General features: G+C 41.9%; 1 protein-coding gene across 2 annotated transcripts in view; it reads left to right on the top strand.

Moving 5' to 3' along the window:
* The first annotated feature begins 889 nt into the window (after positions 1–889).
* The window catches only part of rapgef1b (Rap guanine nucleotide exchange factor (GEF) 1b), a 38637-nt gene continuing 15694 nt past the window's right edge, over positions 890–23832 (top strand). For both annotated transcript variants that reach the window (XM_066645725.1, XM_066645724.1), the window contains exons 1-6: positions 890–1165; positions 17692–17837; positions 18255–18433; positions 18654–18810; positions 18993–19081; positions 19323–19475. In XM_066645725.1, the coding sequence (XP_066501822.1) occupies positions 1135–1165; positions 17692–17837; positions 18255–18433; positions 18654–18810; positions 18993–19081; positions 19323–19475 (755 nt within the window). In that variant the 5' untranslated portion in view covers positions 890–1134. The remainder of the gene's footprint in view (positions 1166–17691; positions 17838–18254; positions 18434–18653; positions 18811–18992; positions 19082–19322; positions 19476–23832) is intronic.

Raw genomic sequence — 23832 nt, 5'->3', positions numbered from 1 at the left:
GCAGTGGTGTGCAGGGATTTGCGAATTAATCACTGCAACAGTAGTTTTGAGCAGTGTGAATGTATTCTGCAGGAGTGAAAATAACACACCAAATATTACACACTATATATTTGAAAATGTAGCAATGTTATTATCAGTGTGAAATTGTTTATATTCGTGTAACTCTGCTTTAAAGTGAGTGTAGTGTGTGTTCGGGTATGTTCTTCTATCTTTTTGTCCTCGCTGGCAACGTCTTCCACTGGCCAATTTCCCTTCTAGTATTCAAGATCAAAGTACCCCGAAAACAATTCAAACAATCCGTGTGCTTATGATTTATAACCTCCATTAATAAACAGTAACTGCTATCTTCCAGTCCAACTTAAATGTTGCAGCAGTCACATGAGTAAATTAATTCACATCTGGATTTTTATCAAAAAACAACTGAAATAGGACATCTGACCATGGCACATGTTTTACAATCTGTCAAACCCCATTAGATAAGTGTTTCTGTATAGATGGTGTTCTGCTTGCGTAATAGTTTCAGATGGATTTCTCGGTGTAACAGCAGACTGTGGTCAGTGACAGCAGTTTTCCAAAGTCCTCCCAAGTCCCTAAGGCTGTATTAATCACAATAGCATGACAGTTTCTCATGCAACGCTGTCTGAGGGCTGGAAGGTCAGTCTCATTCTGCAGTGGTGTCCAGCATTGTTCTACACAGGCTGAGATTTCTGCAGAGTTTCTGAATCTTCCTGAGTGTTATGGACGGTAAACGATAAAGGACCTAAACTTTGTTTGATCTTGAGAAGTATATTTTTGAAAAGTTTGATTCTCCAAGTTCATCTCCAAGTGGGGACCACGACGTTTTTTTAAAGGGGGCAGGCCTTGTGATTTGATTCAGGAGTCGACTGAATCGTCAGAGTTCGGATCTTTCTCACTCTGCACAGTGAGCAGCTCGGTGTGTCTCCGTGTCTCCAGTATGATTCCAGCGGACCGTGCGGAGCACAAACACGGGGCTATTTAACGGAGTAACCTCTTCCCCGGTACCGGCGGACCAAGTCGATTCAGATGTTGGGCTGAGAAAAGATTCTGTGTGTGCGTTTAACTGGATCTCCGAGTGTGTGTTTGGAGGAGGTGGAGGAGGAGGACACGGCGGTGATGATGTCTGGACGAATCGAGAGTAAACAGGGTGAGTAACCGGACCCCGGTCCTCTGTGTCTCCGTGGCCGTGCGCAGGCGCTCGGGCTCCGGCTTCTGCAGCTCCGGAGCGCCGTGGGCCCGCTCCGGATCCTCTTTCACAGCCTATAGCACTTGTATCGCCTTCTCTCTCGGTTTTACCTCCGGGTTTCTGCTCAGGAGCGGATTAAAGCCAAGCTCAAATCCGAAAGAGAGAGAAAAGGAGAAAGGGAATCTGTTCTGAGGGCTGAAAATGCCGTTAGCTTGCGGCTAACCTTTTCTTTCCACACCCCGCGCACGCACCGCGCTCAAAACTGACCAGTGTCCAGAATAAATGTTCTTCAAACATGTCTTTAATATATATTAAATGCGGCAGAATTGAGGAATTGTATGAGCTCCGTGTTTAAACCGCACACACTGCTGCTGTTGTCAATCTCAGCCCAGACCACAGGCTGCTTAGAGGTTAAAGGGCCCATACCGTGGAAAACCCTCAATGTTTTACTCACTTCTGTGGAAGCCAAAATGATTAAAACCTTTAGAAATAACCGTTCAGATTCACGACGTCCGTATTTGTAAAAATATGTGCAATAAAACATCCCGTTTTGAGTTTACTCGTTTTTGTGATTTCACCAAAACATTTAGGGAGTTCTTTTACATTCGGTACGAGTCTGTGATGAAGCAAAAGCAAAATGACTTGGAATAAAATTGATATTAGCAGTGTTTTTTTTCCAGTTCTGTAAGCTGCAATTCATCAGTTGTAAACGGCATAGTAACAAACATGAGGGGAATTAACACTGGGGATATGTCCGTGATCTGGTTCTCACCACTTTCTGAAAGTATCCCCATATAAACGTGTTGTATATAAGCTCACTGCAAATCCCTGTCCAGAGGGCTGACCAGGAGCCACTAACATGTTTCCTCCTCTCTCTCTCTCTCTCTCTCTCTCTCTCTCTCTCTCTCTCTCTCTCTCACACACACACACCACCTTAAACCCTTTCAGACCCAGTGCACATTTTTTTTCCAGTGACTGTGCACGCATGAAGAATGGAGCTCTTAATAGAGACACAGGTTTGGGGGACAACTGAACTGAACCAGGTTCACACTCTCGTACTATATATATATATATATATTTTTTAAGTATGGGCTATAAGAGAACAACAACAACTTTAAAGAATAAAAAGAGATTAAAAATCATAATATTGGAAGAACCGAATAATTTTCTTAATATATTAGTAATACAAATCACGCCTTGTGTGTCTTTCTGAAGGCTGTGAATTTTATAATGTTAACCATTTATGTTTGTGCCATAGCTTGGTGTTGTGTCGCTTGTTCTCTGATGTGTGAAGTTGTGATCGCGTAGGACATTTTGGGGTTTTTTTTTGTTTGTTTGTTTGCTTTTTTTATTTTTCTAAATATCTAAGTGGTAGATTAAATATGTCGGGTCCTGTGTGTGTCTTTATGAGTCTTTTTTCCAACTGTGTTTCCACCTGTTGGCTCACTTCTACTGCTACTCCATCACCTGCAGGATAATAGGAGATCCATGTGGTCATCCACTGTTATTGGAAGACTTGGTTTATCTCAAATTGTTCAGCTGTACTGGAGTTTGGGGTTGTCCAGCCCCGCACTAGCACAGGGTGGTGTTTAATAACATTAATTTCTGCTGATACAGTGATATCAGAGCCACAGCGGTACTTGTTGGTATTGAATTTCTCTGCAATGCTAGTCCAGATCTTGTCCTTTTTTCATTCAACAGATACAGACGTGAAACCCCGCAGCTGTACAATTACGAAGCTTGTGCTTGTCGTTGATTACCTCATGCTTCCTGAGACCTGCGTCATTACGCTCAAAGAATCCTACAGACCTGACTTAGCTTGTTCTGACCAGAGGGTTTAGCTTGTTTTCCCCGTGAAAAAAAAAATACCAAGGAAAGCGTTACACAATCCTGTACACATCACCCTCACAGAAACATCTCCAGACAGGAAGCTCACTATATATCCCAGAAACCCCAAGAGAGGGTGAGAAAGAAGGGAAAGGGGAGCAAGAGAAACTGTCTTATAGATTTAGAAGACTTAGAAGTTGCTGTGTGGTCTGGGGTGCAACACTGTGAATCGAAATGGCAGTCTTGGTGGATGTAGCCGTGGATGAGTCTCTCAATGCGTTCATAAATTATTAGGATGGGGCTGTTGTGTTTTTCTCTCTTTGTCATAGCCTATTACTTTATGGGTCATCATTTGGTATCATTCTCAGAAATACATTCTCTGAATACTTCTATGGTCAGGGTGGCAACAGGTCCCACCACAGCAGGAATGGAGAATAATTCTCAGCACTGCTGTAACATTGATGTGGTGGTGGGCGGTTAGTTTGTGTTGCACTGGTACAGGTTTATCAGACACAGCAGAGCTGCTGAAGTTTAATCCCTGTGTTCACTCACTGTCTCCTCTGTGAGACAAGCCTACTTCGTTGGTCCACCTTGTAGATGTAGAGTCAGAGACAGTAGCTCAACTGTTGCTGCACAGTTTGTGTTGGGTGTACTCTAGTCCATCAGTTGACACTGGATGCTTTTGACTGGACAGTTTTGGCTGGTGGACTATTCTCAGTCCAGCAGTGACACTGAGGTCTTTATACATGCTCTATGGGGGTCCTGACCTTTTGAAGAACAGGCTGAAAGTGGGCTAAAGAAATATGTAGAGCAACAGATGGGCTATAAATGAGCATTGCTGAGGGACATCAATATTGACTTGGATGATGTATCACAGTGCTGGATGTGAGTTCCAGCTGTTGACAGATGTTGATATGTGAGTCTGTTTCAAAACAGACCCACGCCTCCAGAGCTGTGTGAGCTCCTCTAACACTGCAGGAGAGGAATGTGTGTCCTCAGGCTGTTTCAGAGGAACACCTTAGACATTCTTTTGTTTTTGTACAGGGTGAACTCTCAGCAGCAGATTGGTAGACAGAGTCACTCGCAGCTGATATGTCCCAGAGGGGTCTGTCCTCTTCCTCTTGTTGTTGGTGGCATGTTGGATTGAAGTGGCTGTTCGAGGGGACATATATAAATAAAAAGAAAATACTCTTGTTTAGTGCAGGTTCACATTAGGGTGTATATCTGGAGGCCACATTTCCACACACAGTGAAACAAGACCACCTGGTCTGTTTTCAGTAGAGGGCCTAGGGCAGTAAGCATGGGACAGTTTGAGCTGTTTTGATTGTGCGCCACTTCTGATGTCAAGTGCAGAGACTAGACTTGAAACAGTTACTGGTTTCATGGTAAAATTCCTGACGGTTAGTAATACAGTTTCAGTGTAAATTACAGCTATTTCCATGTTTTGATAAACTCACGTTAAAAGTTAGTGACAGACATTAAGAACAGTCTCTCAGCGGCCACAGCGCTGCATGTAATGTGGGTTTGAGTTGTGTCAGGGGAAACATGGTGTGGTGACAGTGCCAGGGTGTGTTTCCTCATCTCACCTCCCTGTCCTGATTTCGCTCCCAAGGACCCTCAAAACTAGGAGAAGTGAAATCAGGACAGAGAGGTGAGTTTGGGCACCATACCGAAACTCCTGTGGACTGAGGAGTAAACTGATGGGCTTTAACTATCCTGATTCACAGGTTAACACTTGAGACTGTAGGAAGGTGCTTATTTAGTCATTTCAATTCATTTTTCACAATAAAAAAACCATGCAAAAAAAAAAAAAAAAACATAAACGTAAATTGTAAAAAAGTTCTGAGATTCCTTTTACATTAAACAGAGCTCCGGAGCATTCTACCACCAACATTAACATGAGCTTCCACATTAAATGTACCAACGTTATATTCATATCATCCTCCTTTGTGCTCTAGAGTTTTAAATCACTCATGTTTACAGGTGTTTCCAATTTTGTGTTGTAGAATATAAAACTTAATGAAAATATTTCAGTATAAAAGTAGGAAACAATATGTTTGTGGCTGTTAAGGGTCATGACCCCCTCCAGGGTCTCATCATGGTCCTGGAGGGTCATGGGAGTGATTCTAAGAAAATACTGCCAAATGATCCCATGCACAACGAATTTGACCTGTAAAGGATGGATTTCTTTCATCATTTCTCACTAATCCCACTATCTCCACCAAACCAAGCTCACAGTAGAACTAAACTAAACAAACTGTAACTAATCGGTGCAATAATTTTATGAACAGCTGGATGTTATGGGATCATGTGAAACATTGTTTTGCACACGTTGGTAGTCATATGTTAAGTGAAGAAATAGATGAGTGGAAGGAAGACGGGGAGCCCTGATTTAACTCTTGAGATCATCAGTAATCCCATGTGATGTGGGAAAGGGTGTGTCGGTGCAGGCGGGCAGGAAGAATGTGCAGAATTGGGCAACACTAACCCTGCATCTGCTCTTCAAACCACGCAGCTGGAGGAGGTCCTCTGTGTCTGATCCTGCACAGGTGGTGCTAGTGCTGTCCTGTTGTGTGTGTGTGTGTGTGTGTGTGTGTGTGTGTGTGTCTGTGTTTGTTTGTTTTTGTGATTACTGGATCACCTGTGTGTGTGTCTGTGTGTGTATGTGTGTATATATATATATATATATATATATATACACACACACACTGGAAATGTGATGATGATATATATCTCCTCATCACATTTCCAGTGCTCTGGAGTCCAGGTACAACTCTATGTACAGGTATGCAGCTGCTTGGCCATGGTATGAAACTCCATGTGCAGTTTTTGTGCTGATGTTACCGCTGGAGTAATTTTGGAATTCTTTAGAATTCTGACTTTACATGGTCTGCACCTTCATGTCTGAGCTGCTGTGGTTCCTGAATGCTCCCAAGTTTCAATAATAGCACCGTAAAATGTCTATATTTTGGAGGGAAGGAATTTTATGAACTGTGGCATCCTATTACTGCACTCTTCCTTAATTCAGGGAACTCTTTAGAATGATGCACTCTTTCACAAATATTTGTTCTTGCTCCTGGACAGAGCACTCAGAGTGTACTCACAGCAAGCGGGCCACTGTATGTGTGTGCGCGCGCACGCGTGTGCATGTGTGACTGTTGAACACACAGCCAGTTTGCACTGACGTCATTGTCTGCATCATCATGCTTCTCTGTCTCCGTAGATACAGTGTTCTGGCACATCACCATGTCTCTGTCATTCATTCAAACAGGAACAGTGAATCACATCACCTGCTATTTCTCTCTCTCTCTCTCTCTCTCTCTCTCTCTCTCTCTCTCTCTCTCTCTCTCTCTCTGTCAAACAAAACCAGGAAACTGATTGGACCTCCTTGAACTTCCTCACCACAGTGAGAAAATGAACTGGGAGAGGAAAACGTGCCTCTCTGTGTGTGTTTGTGTGTGTGAAAGCGAGAGAGAGAGAACCAGAAGTGGGTTTCCATCCACAGAGTTTTTTTGCAAATTCTGAAAATACACATAAAGAAACCTAAAAATGAAAAATTGGCAAAATTCACCCAAATATCGGAAAAAGATATTTACACTCAGAACAAGGTGGAAATGTTAGAAAAATGCCATTGCAGCTTTTAAAATAAAACAATGCGGTTTCAGCTGGTTCGTGCCTAATGTGAATGAGGTATAGCATGCGCCGGAGCCCAGACTCACTACGGACCTTTAACAAACTCCCACAATACACCATGAGTCTTCCTCCTTTTTCTCTTGTCTCCTTGCTTTAAAACCACTCTTTTCATACCAGCGCCACATCAGTGTGTTATTTTAGTGTCTGTGTAGAATGCTATATACATATACAGCATTGTGCAAAAGTCAGAGACCACACAGCATTGTACTTTCCTCTCTTAACATTAAGAACATTAAATCAAACTTGTTGATACAAACAACTGTAAATAAGTATTCTGAACAAAGTAAAAACCCACTCAGATCTCTCTGTCCCCCGTGTTTCGATGCCATCCCTGATCATGGGAGTCTACGTCATCTGAAGTTTATTCTCTGGGCAGTGATTGGTTGGGTGACTGAGCCTTTGCTCTGCTGTGATTAGCTAGGTGAGTTAGCCTCTGCTTTGCTGTGATTGGCTGAGTGAGTTAGCTTCTGCTGTGCTGTTATTGGCTGGAAGCGTAGAGTTTGTTGTTGTGGCTTCTGTGTGATTGGTGCAGACTCTTTGCTGTGTTCAGTGTCTACTTTGAGCTCAAGGTTCAGATCTGTAAACTATAATTTGGGGTTTCTGAACGCAACACTGTACTTTTCCTCTGGAAATGAAAAGCATCTTCTTACTATACTGAGCTCAGATAATTAGACAGTGTATGAGAGAGAGAGAGAGAAAAAGAGTGGGGCGGAGCTGTGTGTTTATTGCAGAGCTTACAGAGTTTTAGGAATTTTTCCCATCATGAAGAAGACTGTAGGAGTGAGAACCAGGAATCCAGGAGAGCACGGACAGAGAGATGGATGGATGGATTGCTGGCAGATTTAGAAGCTCTTGTGTGCTTGATTTAGGTCAGGTCCACCTGAGGTCTTGCAACACGCTCTCAGTCATGATAAGTTTGAAGGATGCGCTGGCTTTCTGTTGTGCTAATCAGTTTCAGATCACTGTGTGTTTTGGAGCTGTGTTTGTGTTGTAAGCTCGGTCGATCAATCTCTCAGACGTCACACTCTCCCCAAACTTTGGGAACATGGACTGCTTCGGCCTCACAATTTCTCATCATAGAGTCAGTATGTTATACCACGGGTTCTTGTCCAGTGTGTATTCTTAGAACCCTCCACACTCTGAGGACTGAGTCATTCATGATCATGGGACTGAAACCTACATGAGTAACATAACACACTGTGTGGTGCTGCTCTGGCTGGGTACTCTGGCACCACCTGTCCTCTAGAAGGTACTCTCCTGGAACTGAAATCTTGTTGAGCCCTCCTAGAAGCTTTGAGATACCTCCTGGAAACTGAGGCAACAAGCAGGAAAAACGCGAGCATGTTCCGTTTTGAATAAGTTCACACACCAAGCCTTAACTTTGGGACTGAAGCTGACCAACTTGGACTAGAACCTGGAAGTCCTGTGGATTTAATCTGGCTCTAGATGGGGAATATAGGCTGGAGAAATCAACCCTCCACAGAGGAGGCTGTCCAAGGTCAGGAAGTGGAGCAGGAGGAAGGTAAAAATAAAGAGGATAATGTTTAATTACTGGATTGAACCTCAGGTTTGGACAAGTCTTCCTAATCCAGCTGGAATTTTGAGTAATTTAAGTAGCATTTGCTTGTATCGCTGTGAGGATTTGTAGCCGTCTATAATAATGCATACAGCGATATGGGAATTGTGGTCCAATATCAGTCAAGCCAATGCTAATTTTATATGTGGGTCTCAAGGCAGAACAGCAATTATACATGGGTTTCAGTCATGTGATTAATTGTTTGTGGCATGGTCACCATATTGGGGACAGATTGTCTGGATTGAGGGTGTAGCACTAATGTAAACAGGTGGGAAAGTTGGATATATATTTCTCATCCACACCTCCTTTCTCTGTATTGGAGAGAGTTTCACAATACCTTCACTACACCCTCTGTAGGGCACAGTGTAAGTCATAAAATAACAGTTTCTGCACTCACAAAGTAAATTGTAGCATGCATAAATCCTATATATATATATATATATATATATAATATAATATGTCATTTTTGAACATGCTGATACAGATACGTACTTAGAACGAAGCAATCAGGAGCATTGTGTAATAGTGTAGTTATTAATCAAAACATTTTATTTTTAATTAAAAACTTTCTTGTTAATTTCCGGAACTGTCCCCTTTTATTTATAATTTTCCCACATTACACCACCAATAATTAAAATTTCCCTCTGGGATTGAAAAAATATATATCTATCTATAAATTGGTAACATGAGATTCAACAAGCTCTTGATATGTATAGTGTTGTGCATCTTTGGGAAGACAGTTTCCATTCTACGATAACGACTGGGAAGTTCTGCACTAGGGGGTGTTCATGTATTGGCATTGTTCATTTAGGAGCAGCAGTCTGATCTATGGCATTGGGTTCAACTCAAAATTTGTGAGCGTAGAATATACTTTCGTTTGAGGAAAAACCAAGTCAATGAACAGTGCTCTCACAAACAGGAAAACATTTCCTGGAGAAAAATACACATTGAGTGGCATACTCACTGCTCGAGGGTTCTCCCTGCAGTCCGCTTTGTTTGGGTTGCCATCACAGGCACAAGGTATTGGATGTTGGTATCGGAGCCTCGTTTGAGATTACGAGTACCGGCAAATACCAGATACAAGTGTCTATATTCATACATCTCTGGTACATTGTATGTCAAACTAATAAGTAGTTTCCCGATATTGGTGGCAACAATACACAGTGACATCAGCTACAACACATGGACTGACACTGATGCTCAGCACAATAGCGTCCTGGGTCATACTTTGGTGACTTCCTGGTACCAGGTGCAAGGTTGAATGGGTGGATTGCATCAAGAAGGGCATCCGGAGTAAAATCCCGTGCCAAGTTTACTGTGCAAGTTATGCAGCTATTCCACGATGGAGGTGGTTGGTGGTGATGGTGGTGTTTACATACACCCAGCATTCGCTCACTTGTTTTGTGCTCATCACTAAATACAAGAACACTGATATCATCCTAAACAGAGTCATCTCTGAAGATTTTCGGCTCTGTCTGAGAAGAGCCACTTATGTGCGCTGGGTCTGAATTAGCTGCTTGCCACTGCACTCATGTCAGCAGAATTTGAAACAGTCACTCTCTCCTTTTGTCCACCTCCAGGTCCAGACAAAGCTGCCTGGTTTTTGTCTTGCTTAATTTAAGGGAAACAGGCAGGGTTTGAGCTGGGGACATTCCTGACCGAGCGCTTTCAGGAGTGTGGCTTTTGTCTAAGTGTTCATTTACCCCAGTCAAGCGGAGGGCAGAAACAAGTCAGGGATACTGCACCGAGGGATGTCGAGCAGTTTAGAGTCTCATAAAGGATTCCTATAGGCTCCAGACCTAACCCAGCCCTGAACAGGATGAAGTGCTTTCAGACAAAGAATTGAATATATGAATGAATGAACTGTCATCAGAAATATATATATATAGTTCCTCAAAGTAGCATCTGCAAAGTAGCTCTGTTTGTTTTTAACTTTAAGTATAAATTTATATCTTTATTTGCTTTGAGGGTGTGTGTGTGTAATAGAGGGATGAATAATGTCGTAATAGCCAGACAAATCTCAGTCTATCCCTTGTGTCGTTTCGTAATGGTGTAGCGATGTGTTGCTATAATGATGTTTATCAAACACACTCTGCTGCTGTGTGGATGAAGCTCGTTGCCATCAGGAAACAGCAGAACATAGACAGACACACACACACACTGCCCCAGTACCATGATATACCACATATAGGTCTAGGACATCAGCTGATGAATTGTCCTCTCCTTTGCTATGTTCTTAACTATGCACTATTTCGGGGTTCAACCATTTTTTTTAATAGTGTCTGAAAACATAGTGGACAAATAGTGTACACACCATATACACTAGTGGACAGTGAATACCTATATACTCTGCGTTCTTTGGCTTAAAAAACCCTTCATGAGATTGTGTCTGAAATTGTTCACTACCCTGGTGAATTCAGTGCCCTATTATAGTGCGCTATAGAGTGAGTAATAAAGTGCTTAGAGAATAGGTTGCCAGCACTTGTTCTCCCTTTAATGCATTCTTTCATAGCAACTATTGTAAAGTTGGACATGTTTAACAGCACTCTGACCTTGCAACTACTGCTATGTGTGGCCTGTGTCCCAGACACATTTCTGCTGCGTTCAGACACTGAGGAACTTTTAGCAACCAGCATTGTACCCAGACACTTGATTCAGACCGGGCTCCCTTAGAGTACTAGCTGAGCAGACAGCATTTCAGACACTCCAGACACAGCGGTGGTCTTTTAAACCTGCCGTGTGTGGTCCAGGAGCTCAGCGCTGTGTATTGAGGAAATGCAAAGTCCAAACCAGAGATAACTGCTGCATTTCTGAGAATCAGTATTTGAGTGTTTGTTTGTTTTTTTGTTTGTTTTAATTGCAGATTAGTGAGCAATCAAACTTGGAAGTGTAAGGGTTAACTCGCTGGTGAGCTCTGTCAGGTGTGTTGGAGGGGAAACCCATCTGCACACTGCGCTGGGGGTCCATAAGACCGCCAACAGGATCTAAACACTGCTGAATGGGGGGATTAGTGTGTATGTGAAGCAGAAGCACAGAAATAGAGAGAGAGACGGAATGTGGAACTGTAGACAAGGAAAAGACGGCACCCTGTTCAGACACGTCTGAGTGTGTTTGATCTCTCTCTCTCTCTCTCTCTCTCTCTGTGTGTGTGTTTTAACGGGGGAGGGGCACTTGCGGGAAAATGTGTGTGGACCTCAGTTCAGTGAGCAAGAGTGACATGGAAAAGAGGAGATGGAGATGTAGAAAATGCATAAGAAAAGGAGAAAGTAATAAATGATAACAAGAAATAAACAGAAGGAAAGGGAGAAAACAAAAGTGGAAAGAAAGAATAAAGCAAAATTTAGAAAGAAGTCAGGATGAACTGACAACTAAAATAAGAGAGGTAGGAGAGAGGTAATGAGAACAGATGAAGCGACAGTGAGAAAATAAAGGAGTAAATGAGAGAAGAGAGCAATACAAGTGGAAGATGAGAGAGATACAGAACATTCATTCTCTCTCTCTCTCTGCTCTGTCCATTTATTCCTCATCTTGTTCAGTGCTGTATCCCATGATGCTTTGCATGTCCATGAGCCTTGGGGGTGATTGTGTGTTTCGCTTGAGTAAACGATGACCACACTGACCTGCTCACTGCTGACTGACCCAAATACACTCACTATAGCTCTCTCCCTCTCCTTTTAGTTTCAGTTTTCTGCTTCTCAGGGTCCTTGCAGTCCCAAACCCATTCCATCAGGTCAAGGTGTGTACACCAGGGCGGTCAGTCCTTTGAAATAGCATCATCTTCTCTGGTGTATCTTACCAGAAATGATTGTTCTCAGGTGGAACCGAAGAATTATTGGTTCTTTAGCATGAACTGTGAGCAAAAGAAGCTCCGGAAAGAGGTACTTTTTAGTCCTTGGTTGCATGCTATTCCAAGCGAGCTGAGTATAGACGTGATGTGTAAACCTTGCAGAGCACTTATTAGCCAAAGAGGCTTGTCTATGCGGTGAAATACCAACCTCCATTAAAAAGCAGCAGCTTGTAAAATCTCCAAACTACAGTCGAGGTCACATTTGTTTTTATGCAACTTAACGGCAGCTCATAAAATTAGTCTGTGGTCTTTGAAGAGGTTTACACGCTCCTTGGATTGGTGGCCGATGGGAAATACTCCAGCAAGAGCCGGACAGAGCAGCAAGGAAAAAAAAAACTCCACTGCTCTGTCTGAACTGGGGCGAGGAGCTGTGTTAAAACAAAACGCATAAAAATACGCGCAAACATGATGAGTAAATAATGCCTATCATTACAGCTGCCGTTATTGAGGTTTCCAAATCATCTGGTTCCTCTCTCTGATCTGAGTCTGCTGTAAACAGTGGATAAACCATGACTCTGTTCTGACTCTGTCAGTTTATATCTGGCTTTGGTGCTGAAATCAACCACTGTGACACTGGAACCAAGGAACCCCAGCAAAGCTCCCCCCTCCCTACACAAACTTTATGTCCTTGGTTCCCATCAAAAGTGTGTGGAAGCGTGGTTGGCCAGTGCACTGCATGGAACCAAAGTTCTTGTAATGGAAGAGGGCAATCACTGGAACAGTGGCTCCCCCTCCCTCTATTCATAACACCACAAGGTGTCTGCGAATATGGGGGATCTGTTGGCTGTAGACCCAGGCAGACAACACTCCTCCAGTGGCAGGCAGGGCTGTCAGGGGATAGTGTTAGCAGGTGTGAAAAGAGACATGAGGGACATCAAGTAAAGGAAGCATGTACTTGTCCCCACCCTCCCAGTGTTTGTGGCATTGTGGGTGATGCGGGGAGTTGGAGGTGTCCGAGCGATGAGGTGCTGTCTGTATCTGTTGCATTAAAGAGGAAGTCTGTCAGCTATGGGATTGGATGCCGTGTGTGTGTGTGTTGAGCCTTTTACTCAAGTCACTGCTTGGTTTAGTGCATATGCAGAGGATGGGTTGCACAGGAAGTAATGGCATACACTGAAATCCAGACAGGAGGTTGATGGGTGGGGGAAGTGGTGACTGTGAGCTGGGGAAATGTTCGAAGACATGTCTGTTTATGTTGAACTAATACGTTTCTGAGTTTTACGTACTTATAGAAATGTATTTTTTAAATTGTATGGTACCTACTTGGCTCTGCATGGCTCTACGTGCTTTTCAGCCCCTGGTCGCATCTCAAAATGCTTTTTCTGATGGTAGCCACAGGCTTTGGGGGAAGGGGAAAAAAACAGCAGTGTCTGTAACAATTAGTATTGTTTATTTATTGTGTAATCATGTGTTTTTTTTTTTTGTTTGTTTTGTTTTTTTTTTTAACTGAACATTCTTCATGCCCAGTTCTCACAGATCAGTAGCATTTGATCCTCGTCAAAATCCCATGTCGTAATTTTACGAGCTGCCTTTAAAAACAAATGTGAGTTGGATTATGAGCAAATGTGATCGTTGCTGTAAGTGCGAGATTTTACAAAGTTTGTGCTGGCTGTCTGCATTTCATGGTGATTGACAAGTAACCAATCTGCACTCTGCAAGTTTCCCATGTCATGTTTAGTCCTTACTTGGCTCGCTTGGAACCAAGTGTGAGCAGGGACTTAAAAAGGTACTGGTTCCACATACCAGGTACCAGATTTGCCTAATGCTCCTGTTTGTTTTAAATGATGAGCCGCTGTTCACCCTGAACACACAGCAGAGAGGAGTGAGGAGCAGAAGCTCTGGGTATTTGCCATTTTCTCTGTTCTCTTTCTTCAGCACTCTGATTGGAGGGAGTGTGACAATTCTAAAGACTCTGCACTTAATGTTGAATAAAAACTTACTGGATGGTCTTGTTTCAATGCGGTGGTGGTGATGTTAATGTGTATTAAGCTGCTATGAGTCGATCAGTCACAGCAGTGCTTCTGGAGTTTTTAAACAGTGTCCAGTCACTGTCCACTCTATTAGAAACACACACACCTTGTTGGATCTTCTTGCAGATGTAGAGTCAGAGAGAGTCGCTCTGCTGCACAGTGTGTGTGTGTGTGTGTGTGTGTGTGAGATCCACACAGGAAAATGCTGAGTGCAGCTCTGGATGCCAACTGCTTTGCTTCAGTTCACCGGATGTTTGACCATGCTGGACCCTGAGGTCACTGAACAGGAAATGATATTAAAGTTTAAGGTTGGGCTTCCTCTCAGCCACCAAACTCTGTCAAGTAACTCCCAGTTTTCTATGGATATGTGTGTTTGTGCGTGTTTTTGTATATTTATGAGGACCAGATGTCCTTGCAAGAACGAACTATGTTGCATTTTGTTATACTGTGAGGATATTGTGGTGGTCCTCAAATTCTAATTCTTTTATTCATTTATTTTATTTATATATAAAAACTGATATGTGAAATGATTTACTTTTAGGTACTTTTAGCTGTAGGTGTAGTGTTAATTACATTACAATAATCATTAGTTCCATGGAAGGCCCTTTCAAGTATAGCAAAACCTGTGTGTGTGTCGGAGTGAGATTTTACTAATGCTAAGAACTGCAGGGTTTGTGTTAATTTGTGGACTACAGATACACCGAGTTGGTAGAGTTTTATGGTTTGAAGGCTGTGTGTGTGTGTGTGTGTGTGTGTGTGTGTGTGTTCTTTAAAGAAAGTGTGTATCCATGCAGGTCAACAAATGACATGTTGTGTAGCAGGTATTGATTGTGTGTGTGTGAATGATCTGTAGTATGGATTCAGTGGTGGTTATTTTTAGCTGACTACATTACCCACGCTCCATTGCTGCCCCACTCTAGCTAAAATACTGGATATATCTCCTCCTCCCTTGTTTGTCTCTTCACTGCAGAAACAGCCTCTATTCTTCTGGGAAGACTTTACACTAGATGTAGTGGAACGGTTCTTTGATGATCTGATGGTATTCAGCCACACAAACGTGGGCGGTTTATGTGGCTCCCTCCTCTACTCTGTGTATTACTCACTATGTAGTTCACTTTATAGTGAATAGGGCACTGATGGCGCCTTTCCACCAACAATCCTGTTCGTGAGCCTAATTTGGAACCACGCTGCGTGTGTTTGCTAACCAGAAATGTTTGTTCCACACTAGAACCAAAATTGGTTCTTCAGTGAAAACCGTCTGTGGGTGTGTCAAGCTTCAGAAACTCCAGAAAGAGCACAGAGCTTCAAATAAAGTGTTAGGGTGTAGTGGAGCTGGACATATCATATATAAATAAATAATACGGAATAAAACAGGAACTGGACAGTTTGTGTGTGTCTTCTGGGGCTGTGTTGGGCACCATGCATTGGCTACCTTTTTCAGTTGTTCACAAGCTCCACAATATGGCTCAGAACTTGGCAACATGCACAAATCTGTCTCTCTGATCTGAACTGAGCTATAAACGAAGAATAAACAATGATTATGTCATGACTCTGTATCCGTTTATCTACATTTCAGTTGCTGTATTGTTATGACTGTGGATACTGGTGGTATTGCTACATGAGGTGACCAGAAACATAAAACTCTTCTATGTACTCATTGAATGATTCATCTTAGCGTCTTCGTAAACATTGCCTCCTAAACCATACACACACCTGTGTCACTGAAGATAAACAATCTAATATCTGTTGTTGGATGATTATCCCAGAGTTATTGGATAGAGCTCCATCACTCCGGAGAACACAGTACCAGTGCTGAGTATTTTATATCCCTCTTTCCTGAGTTTGGCATTGAGCATGATGAGCTTAGTCTCATGTGCAACTGCTCCAGTGTCTCATTTTACTTCATGCTTCCCTGTAAAGATTATACCCACTGAAAGCCCCTGGGAACCCATTTTGACTTGTGAGAATAAGCTTAGGAGCCATTAGTGAGTGAGCTAGCTATCCAGCTATTTACCAATCTATGGGGAGAGAGTGAATAACATAAGCAGAGCAAACACAGAACACAAAACAATACAGAACAAGCATAAATGGATTACGTCTGAGTACAGCAGAGATAGTGGCAACAATTGGTCGGTGTGTGTATATAAAAGAGTAATTTTGGAGATAGCAGCCACTCTGGATTGGCGCATAGAGCAGAGTGACAGCGTGGATGACAGTCACACTCAGTTGGCAGTACAGCAGAGTAGCAGCAGGGGAAAGCACCAATTTGGAGTCAGTAACAAACTGGATCAGAGATAATCAACTCATACTAAACATACCGAAAACAAAAACCATTAGAATGGGGTCTAAATCATTTGCAAACCGGCTTTAACATTAATTTCACATCATGAACTGTTTCAATTTCCCCATCTATATTTAATGTGTGTTATTATAGATAAAAAATTACAAAAATGGGAAAGACTGTAATAAGATGAAGTGCAACATTTTTAACACATTTTTAAAACTAAGCTATTTTAAACTAAGCTAAATCTAAGCTAAGATTAGGGGGCAGCAAAAGAACATTTAATCTAATTTTCAAAATGGGTTCCCAGGGGCTTTAAATGAGCTGAATTCAGAGTGTCTACAAACTTTTGGACAAATATTTACTGTGGAAGCAATATGGATGGTTAATGAGTTAAGGTAACCTGTGTGTGAGTGTGTTCTCATGCTAAGGTGCAGTTCAATCTAATTTTTGTTACACTATGACTTCCCACAATTTTACCCATGAGGCATTGTTCTGAGTACTCACCGGACGGAAAGGCAGAGCCCCTTAGTGCAACAATAACCATCAACATTCTCACCAAAACACACACACAAACTATAATACACTGCTTGGTTTCCTGTAAAGTTATCAGCCATTTCACACACACCCCTGCATTCCAATCTCCTATCTGACTCAGTGAGAGACAGTGTTACTATACTGTAAAACACGCGCGCACACACACACACACACACACACACACACACACACACAGGTTTGTTGAGTCAGATTGTGTTTCTTGTTGAACAGCTGCAAGTGACCTCAAATTCACTCCTTAATGTCTGTCACACGAACGTAGGCTGTGTGTGTGGTTCTATCTCTTTGCCTGATCAAGCTCCATAAAATTCCAATTATGATAAAGCTCCTCAGAGCAGCAGTTTGTTTGTGTTTATCTCCTGTGGGAGTGTGTTTGTTTGTGTGTGGATACTTATCGCTGTATGTTTTTGTTTGAATGGAGGTATGTGTGTGTAAGTGTAAATGTGCCATGATTGAAATATTCTGCTAGAAAGTGTAAAAATAGTTTATCTATTAAACAGAAAATGGCACACACTGAATAAACATGAAATGGTGGAGCAAGTACAACTGTGACTGTTCATGTTTGCCTTGTCCAGTCAAGTGTGTGTGAGAGAGAGAGACAGCTGCCACATGGGTTTTCAAATGGAGAAAAACACATGGCTTTCCAAAGCCCCTCCTATTCATGTCTTTTTTTTCCCCCTATGTTTTTGTTGTCTTCTCTTCTCCTCCTCTGATCCCTCACTCTTTCCTGCTTTACAGACTCCCAGAGGTCACACCTGTCCTCCTTCACCATGAAACTGATGGATAAGTTCCACTCGCCTAAAATCAAGCGCACTCCTTCCAAGAAGGGCAAGCAGCACACACCGGAGCCTGCCGTCAAGAGCACGGAAAAACCAGTCAACAAGGTTCCTGCACATCTACATTAACTCAACACACTCTACACACCGACACCACTGCATACTAACTCTGCATTCGCATAACTCTACACACTGCTTCTGCTAACTCCACACTCACTCCATATCTACAAACTACACTGAATGATCCCTGGTTTAGGAACACTTGCCTTGTATCTCCACTCATTGTTCATTTTATCAGCTCCGCTGAGCATACATGAGCTCTCTGTAGTTCTACAATTGCAGACTAGACAACCTGTTTCTCTACAAACTACAAGCCCAGTATTTTAAGTCTGTACTAACTACACCATCCAGATCTGCACAGACTTCGCACACGCCAGCTGTAGCAGAGTGGAAGGCTGATTCTGATTGGTCCGTTGGGTCAGATTCCCGCCCTTGACCCTGTTTAATGTCCATGTATTGGTGCAGAAGGTGAGCCGATTGGAGGAGCAGGAGAAGGAGGTGGTGAGCGCACTGCGGTACTTCAAGACCATTGTAGACAAGATGGCGGTGGACTCTAAAGTTCTGCAGATGCTGCCGGGGTCTGCCAGCAAAGTCCTGGAAGCCATCCTGCCCCTTGTCCAGGTGGAGGCAAGGACACAGCACAGGTAAGACAGGAAGTGTGTTTGTGTTGGAGGGGTGGTATCAAGGGGAATTATAGGTATGTTTATGGTTCTACATCTTAACACTTAATTACAGGTTGAAGGTAATTGTTAGAGTCTGAGGCTTTGAATGAGATTTATCATTGGGAATTAGAGGCTGGATTCCCATATACACACACACACTCTCTTACTCTGACACTCTCTCTCTTTCTCTCTCTCTCTCTAGCTCGGCCATGGCTTCCTGTCATAATCGAGTGTATCAGAGTTTGGCTAAGCTCATCCGCTGGTCTGACCAGGTAATGCTTGAAGGCATTGACCTGGACGATAAGGACACAGTGACCACCGTCACCACGGTGATAAAAGGGGTGCTAGACGGCGTAAAGGTGAGTGGCAGAGAGCTGTCTGCTTTTATTAGGACGTTCATTGTTTGTGTATGGGATTAAGTTATTCTTACAGCACTTTGGCAAAGCTTTCTCATACCAGGTTGCACATATATTTATATATATATATATATATATATATATATATATATATATATATACTTTAATCTTGTGTGTGTGTGTAGGAGTTGGTGAAACTCACAATAGAAAAACAGGAGCACCCTTCTCCGACGTCTCCCAGCAAGCCACCACCCCCTGTGGTCAAAGCAGATAGGTACATTTACTGGCTTATGTCTGTGGGATCTCTCCCTCCAGGAATTTGCCATTGCTCATTTTTCCAAATTAATACTACTCTTGTAATATTTGCATAGGTTTTTTCATTCTATTGTACCAGCTCACGATGACTTAAACCTTTTTCTGAAAATTCAAAAGAAGAAATGTTTTTTGTGCTATGTTTGTTGTCCAGGAAGTCTGGTTTGAATTAAAAGACATGAGTTTGTTCTCTCTCTCTCTAGTGAATGTGAGTTGCCTCTGTCAGAGCGGGAGAAGGAAATCCTTAGTAAGACCACACCCATCGCCACGCCCACTGACAGCTTGACGGACATTTCTGAGGAGGAAGTGGCTCCGCCCAAGCCTCCGCTTCCCGGGGCCAAGCTCGCAGAACACAGGTGAGAATGTTGAAGTTTGTGCGTTAGTGGGAGCTTTAAACTAAAAGTAGAAAATATTTAGAGAAGTCTTTAATTAAAATAACAGTACAACCCAGTATTTAACAATATTTAGAAATGTGATAAAAGCCTGGTGGTGCAGCAGTCTAAGCTTCACCCCTATCCTCATGGTCACGAATAGGCAGCCGGAGCGCCTGGTCCGGACCCAGACGCTGTCCTATCCAGGCCTAGATACATAACTTGATAAACTATATAGAGCTGTTTAATTTTGAACAAAGTGTTTGTTTTAAATAGTGTGACTCTTTTAGTCATTAGGGACTTTATTTATGTATGCATTCTTTTTTCAAAATCATAATTTTTTTTGTAAGTTTTTCTTGAAATGAACATTTTTTTTCTAATATTTATAAATCTTTTTGTATATTGAAATGTAATTGAAAAAACTAAAGAAATTCTTCCCATTGAAAAAACAAAAGTTGGATCCAAGTTCAAAATGGCCGCCATGGTCACCACCCATCTTGAAAAGTTTCCCCCCTCCCATATACTAATGTGTCACAAACAGGACGTTAATATCACCAACCATTCCCATTTTATTAAGGTGTATCCATATAAATGGCTTACCCTGTATATACAGAGGAGCTAGGAATTGAGATTACTTGAAAATGGCATTGATGGCATACTAAATATATGTAAGTGAGCTCAGTTCACTCACTCCTGCACTGTTGCATTTACAGCTGCCAGACTGAGGTAAACATAACGGAACTGTAGGTTGTAGTATGTGATTTGAAACACTTAGAGCACTAGTCTGAGAGTAGTGTTGTTTGCTGTGCAAGCTGTAGTGTAACTAGGGAGTAGTGTCCATCATAGGAATGTCTGTAACAGAGCTGCCCAAATGGACATGACCTGAAAAATATCTGTAAATAATCATTTTTAAAATGATGATAAATATTGCTGATATCTTGCAAGGGTACTAATGAATGTATATCAAAATTTAACTTTAAAGGCCACAAACTATGCCCTGTTTTCTATGTGACACATGGCACCACTCATAGCATTTCTAGGATACTCTAGGAGATTTTAAGTTCTTCTTCTGCATTATAAGCAACACCTAGTGTCTACATGGGACCAAACCATATGCTGTAGCCCAACTCGCAGCTCCCCAGAACCACACCCAACAATGACTGATTGGTCAACAGTCGTACAAACGTGGCTGACCGGAGGAAGTCCAGAAATATTAACTCTTCCACACTGCAGATCCGCAGACAACAGCACATTTCATGCTGAGAGATTTCCTCAAGGGAAAAATAGGGATGCCTCCAGGAAAAAAACAAATGCTACAAAGAGCGGGAAAAAGTGCAAGCTTTGTATTTGTTTCTTTCCTGGCACTGAATGTGAACTACACTCTTTTCCATTCAGTGCCCTACTCCCTAAATAGTGCTCTTCACAAAACACTAATACATCTGCATTGAGTAGAGGAAGATGTTGGAGATTCAATCCTAGTGTTGTGGTGGTGTAATTGCATATTGATGCAGACACATCATTGCACAGGTATGAACGCTCACAGCAGTGTGAGGCACTTGGCCAGGCTACAGCATAGGCTCTGCATTGAGTCAACACAGAAGTAAAGTCTCCAGTTCTTTTCTGAGTGGTCAGAGATTCCCATGATGAATTACAGATTCTTTCCCATTCAAGGAAATTGAATTTTTAAAAATGTGCTTTGGATTAAAGCTGGAGTAAATGATTTTATAGAAACCAATAGGTGTATGCTGAATAAATAATTTATTTATTATAAATCAACTGGAAATATCCTGGCACATTTATTTCACCCTCCTTCCAAAGCCACTCCCCTAAATCACAGGAATGCCATGTTCTGATATGCCATGTTCTGAGTGCATGGAGTCTCCTTTAGACACCACCCTCCTTCCTCATGTCTTTCACATGTAAGAAAATGCTACACTGAAGTTCACACCGGTTTGCCTTTTAGGCTTCATCCAGCCTCTTGTTTTGTTGGAAGAGCATTCTCCCTCTGTCCTTTTTTGTTTAGCTGTAATGTGTGCACAACTTTCAGCCTCCAGGTGAGTCTCTACATGCATGGATTGCAGAGTGATGTAGTAGCCATCCAATAGTTTTATTTGGTCTGAATTAAATGATTGGGTGGTGTTTTTAGTCCAGTGGCCAATTTAGGAAAGGACTCTTAGGTATGCCATAAAACATTTGATTAACTTATTGCTATTTTTGCTGCAGTTTAAAAAAAAAAAAAAAAAAAAAAAAAAAAGACAGATCATCTACTCCAGCTTTAAAGCTAAACAGCCACCCAAAATGCCTCAGCCACATGTCTGACGTCTGCTTTAGGATGTGACTAAGCTCGTTCTCCTGGACTGTGGTGTTTGCGCAGCTCTGTTCTGTTGTAGTATTAGTTGATGAAGATATGAAGTAATGTAATAAACTCCCCTTCAACTTAATAATAGCTTTTCAAGGACCATGACTATAAACATGACTCCATTTCTTGCAATAGATTCAACCCATGTGTACACACACACACACACACATACACCTACCTCTATCCTTATTGTCTGTGGGTTGCAAAGCAGAAGTGCTCTTTTCCTCTCTCATTCAGTGTTGCTTCACAGAAACGTAAATAGAACTGCAGTAGTGAAACACATGAAAGAGGAATGTCTGTGATGAAGAGACTGCTGCTTAGCACTTTTCAGTGCCTGATGCAGACTCCAGGGCAAAGGAGGGCATTCTGCACCTCCTTCATGTCCTATAGAAAGAGAAGAACCATTTTAACCGTCTTAAGGCTCATTCGCGTTCAACGTTAAATACAAATATGAAGCCCTCTGTCCATATTCTGCTTTCATTTCCTCCGCAAAAAAAAGCTTATGGATACAGAGGGAAGTGAGCAATACCAATGGAAATCGTGGGGAAGTGTAGGCGATAGTTCGAGTGAAACACGACCATTTTTAAATTAAAAGTTTTCCGTCCACATGCCCCAAAGTGTTTAATGGCCTCACAGACCGCCACCACTTACACCACTGCCTCTTTCATCTCATTTATAGTAAGTAACTCTACATTATCCCCACCTCCTCCATTGTTGCCATGGATGTTGTCGTCATCATCAGAGACTTGACTGTGGCCTCTAGTACAGGGATTTTTTTTTCTTTTTTAAGCAACCTATATTTTGTCCATTGATTGTTATTGCTGCCCAGGCAACAAAAATATTTACTTCATTTACTACATTATCAAATGAAATATAACTGATGTTGGCCTTTTTGTTCATCAAAAATGACAGTATTTTCTCCATTAAAAACTATTTGTTTATCTATGTTTAATGGAAAATTATGAAATATGTTTACCTTAAAATTACCACTTCAAAATCATTGTGATGCTCCACAGATCTGTTATAAAGAGAACAGGGCTTCTGTCGTCGCTAACAAAACTGTAGTTTCAATGTATTATGACTCTTTTCCTCCTAAAACTTAAAACATCACTACAGGTTCACTGATGGTTCAGTAGGTAGCTAGTAAATTTCCAGTTCCACCTTAAATGTTGAATCAATTACATTCTAGTGCCTAACATTTACTGCAACATTTTAAGGCAGAATATTGAGGTTAGGGGGGAATGTGAATTCAGCTTCAGATCAAAGAAAAGATAAGAGTGGTTGATTAATATATGATTGTTAAACAGTACTGACACCTTAGATTTACTTAATGTCCAGCAGATATTGCTCTGCTGATTGCTGCAGACTAGTGCACAGCTAGCGCTACCTTAAGAGCACCGGTGAACTTGGGATGAAGAACTTCTCAGTTTTATTGGTGTTCCGATGACACATCAGGTTCTTGAAGGGCCGGCCGTTTCGGAGAGAAACCACTACACCATGTATCTCTATTCCAAGGATGACACATGAAAACAAGGGGTAGGGGTAAATATAAGAAGTGGGATTCACCCTTAAAGTGAGAACAGCAACAGCCTGGTTGCAGCATAACTTATAACTTACAGAAGGGGGAGTGTGTGTACATGTTTATTTTGTGTTTATGTACCTAACACTAACCTTAAATTAAATAATTTAATTATTATTATTTTTCTCTGCTACCTTTTTTTGCTGGCGACCCAACCAATGGTTGTGACCCAGGGTTTGAAAAACCCTGCTCTAGTGGATGTATTACTTAACATTCAGGTAACAAACACATAGAAGTATGTGGGCAGTGGCAGATACAACCTTTGAAATGGGTATATTTGTTTATTTACGTAAAGGAAGTATAAATGATCCTTTAATTGACTGGTTCATGCCCTGCCCACAGATACATTTAAAGATACAGATTACAGCTACATTCATTTTAGTATCAGCGTGAAAGCAAGGAAT

Source organism: Hoplias malabaricus, chromosome 15, assembly GCF_029633855.1.
Source record: "Hoplias malabaricus isolate fHopMal1 chromosome 15, fHopMal1.hap1, whole genome shotgun sequence".
Lineage (NCBI taxonomy): Eukaryota > Metazoa > Chordata > Actinopteri > Characiformes > Erythrinidae > Hoplias > Hoplias malabaricus.
This window is presented reverse-complemented; position numbering and strand designations above follow the sequence as displayed.